The sequence below is a fragment of the Ipomoea nil genome, unplaced genomic scaffold (genome assembly GCF_001879475.1).
Source record: "Ipomoea nil cultivar Tokyo-kokei standard unplaced genomic scaffold, Asagao_1.1 scaffold2826, whole genome shotgun sequence".
NCBI classification, from domain to species: Eukaryota; Viridiplantae; Streptophyta; class Magnoliopsida; order Solanales; family Convolvulaceae; genus Ipomoea; species Ipomoea nil.
The window spans coordinates 2,912,181-2,918,945 of NW_017619254.1; the positions used below are offsets into that span (position 1 = coordinate 2,912,181).

Genomic DNA, 6,765 nt, shown 5'->3' on the forward strand with positions numbered 1-6,765 from the left:
AATCTTCTGAATTCTCTAAACTCCTAAACATCTCTTAGACAGTTGACAATTCACTTTCGTGAACTTCATCCCCTTCCAGCTCAGTAGCAGGATTCACCTGCTTAGAATTAGTCCAAGTGTCCATAAGATTATGGTATTCTTTAAAGATATATAATTTAATTAGTTATATTATCTTTATTTTCTACAATTCAAAGATTAATTACCTTCAAATTTATTATTGGACATTGCTTGTGAAGGTGATGCAATCGCCATAGTGAAGAGCATTAAAATGGGTGACGTGACTCGAAATAACATTATTGGACATTGCTTGTGTGAAGCTGTGGACCTGGCGCAGGTGGAATATAAGCATGCGTACAGAGAGCAAAACAAGGTGGCAGACGCCCTTGCCACGATGGCCATTTCCAACCAGATTGGCCTATGTGTTTTGAGAGACGAGCCTATGGATCTTCGGGATGCCATTCAAAAGGATCGTGTCGGCGCTAAGTACCCTCGCAAGGCTCATCGAGGGAGAGATAATTTGAACGTCGCTTCTTAGGCTTCGTTGGGTTACACCCTCTTCTTGATCAAAAAATTATCCATTGTCTTCTTTTTACATTATCCATGTTATATATATTTATTTACCAAGTATTTTTTACAAATATAATGAATATTAATATTTTGTTCAATACTTTTACATGATAACCTACAACACGCATAAAACATGTAGGGGAAAAACTACCACTACCAAATATCAATAAATGCTTATAAGATAAAAAGTTAATAGTACAACTAAGATCACATCATATACGACAAGGCAAATCTAAAGTTTCCTACATCATAATCTCATTACACGATGAATCCATCTATGCTATCACCAGTAACCCAATTGCACGACACACTACCAAAAAAAAAAAAAAAAAAAAAAAGGACATGTACAAAAAAAAAAAAAAAAAAAAAAAGGACATGTAAAGATGAAGACAATGGTAATGCTACCCAAAAGAGAATTAAGAAGAATTAGAGAAATTTAAACCAAAAATAGTATTTATTTATACTATCGTTTTTAGACTAACGTTATTACAAAGTTGCAAACATCCTATATATAATAAAGCTATATGGTCTTGTGAAAATTAAATGGTGATAATCAACATTTAATTTTCACAAAACCATAATAATATTGTTATTGTGAAAATTAAATGTTGATAATCAACATTTAATTTTCAAAAAATCATAATAATATTGTTAATTATAATAACAATACTAATAACAATAATAATAATAATAATAATAATTGCAATAATAATAATAATGATAATAATTTTCACGGACAGTTTCTAATATATATATATATATATATATATATATATATATATATATTTATTTATTTATTTATTTATTTATATTTCAATTTCTACTGGCAAATTATTGTGTGAACGATGGTCCACATAATTGTATGGATCATGAATATCAAATACATTTTTAATATATTAAAAATACATTATTTTTATATTGAAAGTACCTTACATACATATATAATGTACCCTTAGTATATTTAAAATATACTTTTTATTGCATGCAACCCCAAAGTTCATAAGTTTGAAATTAATATATGGCATAGCTAGGCGGCCTAATATTTAAGATTGTTGATGTGCATATTGAGGACTACGGAGACAAAGATGCGTTATTCTTGGATTCATCGGATACTATCCAACAACACTCTCCAACTTAATTGACGTGAAGTGGCTTAGTAACATTAAGATTATATTCTCGAATTATTAGTTCTCATCTTTTATTGATTACACGCTAATTCGATAGTATTTGGAAGAAAAAATCAATGTTCGAACTAAGATTGTGATTTTGGTCTTTAAAAGTCAATTGTATGTTGCTACATCTAGAGTTAGAAATCTCAAAGGTCTAAAAAATTTGATCCGTGGTGATTCTAAAATTGTAATTCAATTACTATTGTAGTTACTAAGTTCTTAAAAATTTGTAATATTAAATACTATGTACTAAATTTTTAATATAGTTTAAGATTTGTAGTAATCACCCACATTAAATATTATTTTAATTGTAAATATATTTATGTTCATAATTTGATTATAGGAATTCACACATAATAATTATTAAATAACAAAAATTTTATATATGAATAAACCTCATATAGAGTATATTTTTATAACATATTTTCCGTGCATCGTACGGGACAAATACTAGTTTATTATAGTGACAATATAATCAATCTCTCATATATTATCTTGCATTTATATATTTTAAATTACCGATTTAAATAAACAAATTCAGTATTTATTTACCTATGCATGGACATCTCCGATATAATATTGCATTGATATACTTTGAAATACTTATTTAAAAATAATCATTGACCATTATTCCGTAAAAGAACTAGTATACTTAAAAATGCAAAATGGTTACCAAATTCTAAGAAAAATAAAACTAGTATAATTGTGAGAATAATGTAAACAAATTCTGCGTAATAAATGAAAAAATTCATTGGAAATTTCTTGTAACTTTATAAGAAAATAATAATTTATTAATTATTATTTACACAAACAATAATAATTCAAATATTGATTTTACACCAATAATAATAATAATTTGAATTCTACACACGCAGAATACTGATTTTGCATAATAATAATTTTTGAAGATTCCTTTCAATTTATTTGCGTAAATATGAATTACTTAATTTATTTGCGTAGAGATGGATTCCTTTTTCCTATTTATACACTTCGGCTTTGTTTGGTAATCTGCGGCTAGCGGTAAACAAATAGTGGATTGTGTTAGCGGGTTTGACCAGCGAATTGCATTAGCGGTTTGTAAAAAAATGTTTGGTAAAATTAAATTTTTACTATTAGTGGTTAAATGTAAAAAGACATATAAGGACATTTATAATAATAATAATAATAATTATTATTATTATTATTATTATTATTATTATTATTATTATGCAATAATAAAATAAAATTTATAGTAATACTAATAATAATAACAAAAGCTTTCAAAAAAATAATAATAATAACAAAAATGAATATAATAATAAGAATAGGAATAGGAATAATAATAATAATAATAATATAAAGAAAAATAATATATATAATTAAAAAATAAAAAGGCATAACTGTTGTAGACTCAACTTTGATCTAATATCATTAATGAATGAAGATGAGCTAAAAAAATATCTACATAGAAATTATATCTTCCATATTTCTGAGTTGTATTCAAAAGTTTGATTTAATAAAAGATACATTTTTTCTTTAAAAAAAATTAGGATAGCAAATGATTTATATAACTGAATTGCTAGACAACAAGCAAATAATTTGCCACTTAATACAAATCATAAACACTGATATAATTATCATAAACACTGATATATAAAATCTTTAAATTTTCAGCCCCAGATGCATACATCTACACATTGGTTATTAATTGAGCAATTATTTGCTCGAATTCAGACAATATAATTATAACATTAGAAAATACAGTCAATACAACTCAATTCTTCAATTGCACTATATAATATTCGATGCTATAATTTATATATAATTTTATATCGATGGGCATATAATTATAAAGATTTATTTATTTGTTATATATATAATCCATATCTCTACATTATAAATATTTTGCCACTCATTTGTAATTTGAATAATTCAAAATGTTACTGATTGAGTTTGCTGTATATGTTTATTTTTATAATTATGTTATATAATTCATGACTATATTATTATATAATATTTTATTACTTTTAAAATTATTACATACATAATATATATATTATTTTATAATTCATATAATCTAATAAAGATATTTTTATTCTAGTTTTTCTTTTTTTTTAAAAAAAAAAAGTCCATTGAACAAAAATTTAAGTTGTTTTTTCTTGAATGTCAAGGCAAACAACCTTGTGAGTTGTGACTTAACTAATTAAAAAAAATAAAGATCATAATTAGATAAATAAACATAGGTTCTCAAATCAAGAACACCAATAGATTGCACCTTCTTAGAGTCAAACTTGAAACCATGATTATTAAGTCAATAGTTAAATTTGACCAACTTAACTGAGATTATTCAATTTATAATTTATATATTCAATACCTTGTTTTGTTTATGATGGACAAAATTGAAAATATAGTACTTGTTTTGTTTACTCAATTTTTTTTTTCCAAATACCTAGATCATCTTTATTCATCTGCATAGACTCTCTCTTCCTCATTTTATCTCTATATTTCAAAGCTGAAAGAGTACACTAATGACTACAATATAATTACATTTTTGCTCCTATAACAAACTATCAGTAACTAATTAACGTCCATTAGATCGAGTTTGTAGAGTTAAATCATAATAGAAGTTAATGGATTGATGGAGAAAATTGTAGAGTTAAATCATAATAGAAGTTAATGGATTGATGGAGAAAATTAATTCAATGTGATGATAAATTATTTAAGAGTATAATTAAGTAACATTATGTATGTTACAGAGTTAAGAGTTAAATTTAGTTTGTGCTAACTACTAAAATTTACTTTGAATTAATTAGACAAGAATATGTAAAATATGGGATAGATGCAGTAGTAGGAAAAAAAAATATAATGCAAAAACTATGAATTGTACATGTAATATGAAAATGTTATGTTGGAAATAAGAAAATGTGCAAATAGAATAGAATAAAATTGAGAATCTGAGATTCAAACTCTAATACTAATATACTCTCACCTATATGCTATTGAAGAACATAGATTAGGGCATCTCTGGTCTGAGAGATGGCTTCCTCTCTGATCTAACTCTCCTTTGCTCCTCCATCTCCATTATCCACTTTGTCGCCATCATATTTTGCCACTCCATCTCTCTCACCCTCCTCTCTTCTTCTCATATTTTGCCACTCCATCTCTCTCACCCTCCTCTCTTCTTCTCTTTGCTTCTTCATAACCTCCACATTAATCTCCTTGGAACTATTCTCTAGGTTTTCACTGCTTTCTGAGTTATTTTTATTGCCTGTTTTTCTCTTCTTGGAGACCTCTCCTCCCGCGCTGACCTTGTCATTGTCAGATAACAGTGCCCTAAACCGTTTCTGGGAGGAGGTTCCGCTGGCGTCTTCGGCCTCCCAGTACAGAATGTAATCCATTCTCATATCAAAAATTGCATGCACTTCATCGTAGAATACAAACTGTTGCCGCCTCATCTCTACTCGCTCCATTTTTCGACATGCCTATAATAATAATAATAATAATAAATAATAATAATAATAATAATAATAATAATAATACCTTGTAACTAAGGACGAGGGTTTTCCACAGCAATTTGCATTGCTCGACGGTGCGATTGTAACCCTTCTTCTTCATCTCATTGGCGATGATTTCCCAGAGGCGGTTGTTCGGTATTTCGGGCTCGATAAATGCCGGTTCCAATCCTGCCCGAACAACCAACATGTCCCTTGATTCTTGAATATTCCATTCACGAAAGTTACCTGCGACATCTGCCGGCAGATCATCGTACAATGGAAACTGTTGCCTCATCTCTTCTTGGGCCATGCTTTCGATCAGATCCCTATATTTTATATAGGAAAATACTATTTCTATTCCAAAATTTACTCCCAATTTTTACTTAGAAATCTTTATAAAATTTTATCATTAAAGTCTTAACACAATGCTAGTGGGTTGTTACTTCCCTAATTTATAGGAAATACATATATTGTATTACGGTTGTACAGTTATAGAATGAATGAAGAGTTTATTGTGGACATTATGCTAGTGGGTTGTTACTTTCCTAATTTATAGGAAATACATATATTGCATTGCGGAGTCATTACCTAAAATGTGTGGATTTTGAAGATACAAGACAAATTTGTGTGGTTCATGTAAAGTACTCCTGGGAGTACCGTTTTCTTTCACTTTCATTTACTTTCTCTATTTTTTTTTCTTTTTAATTTGAAAAGAAGGGCCTTCGCTGCACAGTAGCAGCGCAATTCAAAGATTTTAATTCTTTCTTCTTCTTCTTCTTTTTTTGTAATTATTTTATTTTATTAACAAATAATTATTTTGATTAAATTTTTAGTTATGTAAATTACAATATATACACACACAGGAAAATAGTAATATAAGTTTTAGTTACGGAGTATATAATTAGTTGCTTAAATATCTTGACATCCCATAATAACTAGACCAGACAATTTGTACCAAGACTATGTGGTCTAATGGTATTCGGGTTGGATTTCTATTTGGAAGGTTGTAAGTTCGAGCCTTTCAGTAGGTTGAGAAAATATATGAACAGATTCTACATTGTAATAAAGGATGACGACACGAACACGATAAATAATGGAAACATTGGTGATAGTATTATTCTCCAAAGCAACAAGTGCAGAAGAAAAGTAGAGTGAGGATAGAGATAAAAGCATAGAGCTGATTTACAATAAGACTAAGCATCATCCACACAATATGCCAAATGAATCAGAGAAATATAGAACATAATGAAAGGGCAAAATGTACCAAGGTCAATGCTGCAATTCAAGAGTCGGGGGAAAACTATCTACTGGTACCAAAATATCATAAATCATGGGCAAAACACTGGAACCTACTTCATATAGTATCATTAAAGAGTCAAAGGAACATTTACTGCCATACCTTGGAGTCAAATTCTTGTACTTCATCTATCAATTTGAACCATAATTCCCAACAAATGGGAAGAAGATCTGAAAGTTCTGGCTCGTTAAAGTTTGCATCTTCAATATGAAAATACAAGGAACGACACGCTGCCAGCTAAAAGCATAAATACAGAGGA

General features: G+C 28.3%; 1 protein-coding gene across 1 annotated transcript; it reads right to left on the reverse strand.

Moving 5' to 3' along the window:
- Positions 1–4,624: 4,624 nt before the first annotated feature.
- Positions 4,625–5,519, reverse strand: LOC109158757 (trihelix transcription factor GT-3b-like). Its single transcript, XM_019306654.1, has 2 exons — positions 5,256–5,519; positions 4,625–5,197 (listed from the first exon to the last, which is right to left on the reverse strand). Exons 1-2 carry the CDS (start codon positions 5,517–5,519, stop codon positions 4,769–4,771), a joined length of 693 nt encoding a protein of 230 aa, XP_019162199.1. The 3' UTR covers positions 4,625–4,768.
- Positions 5,520–6,765: the final 1,246 nt, after the last annotated feature.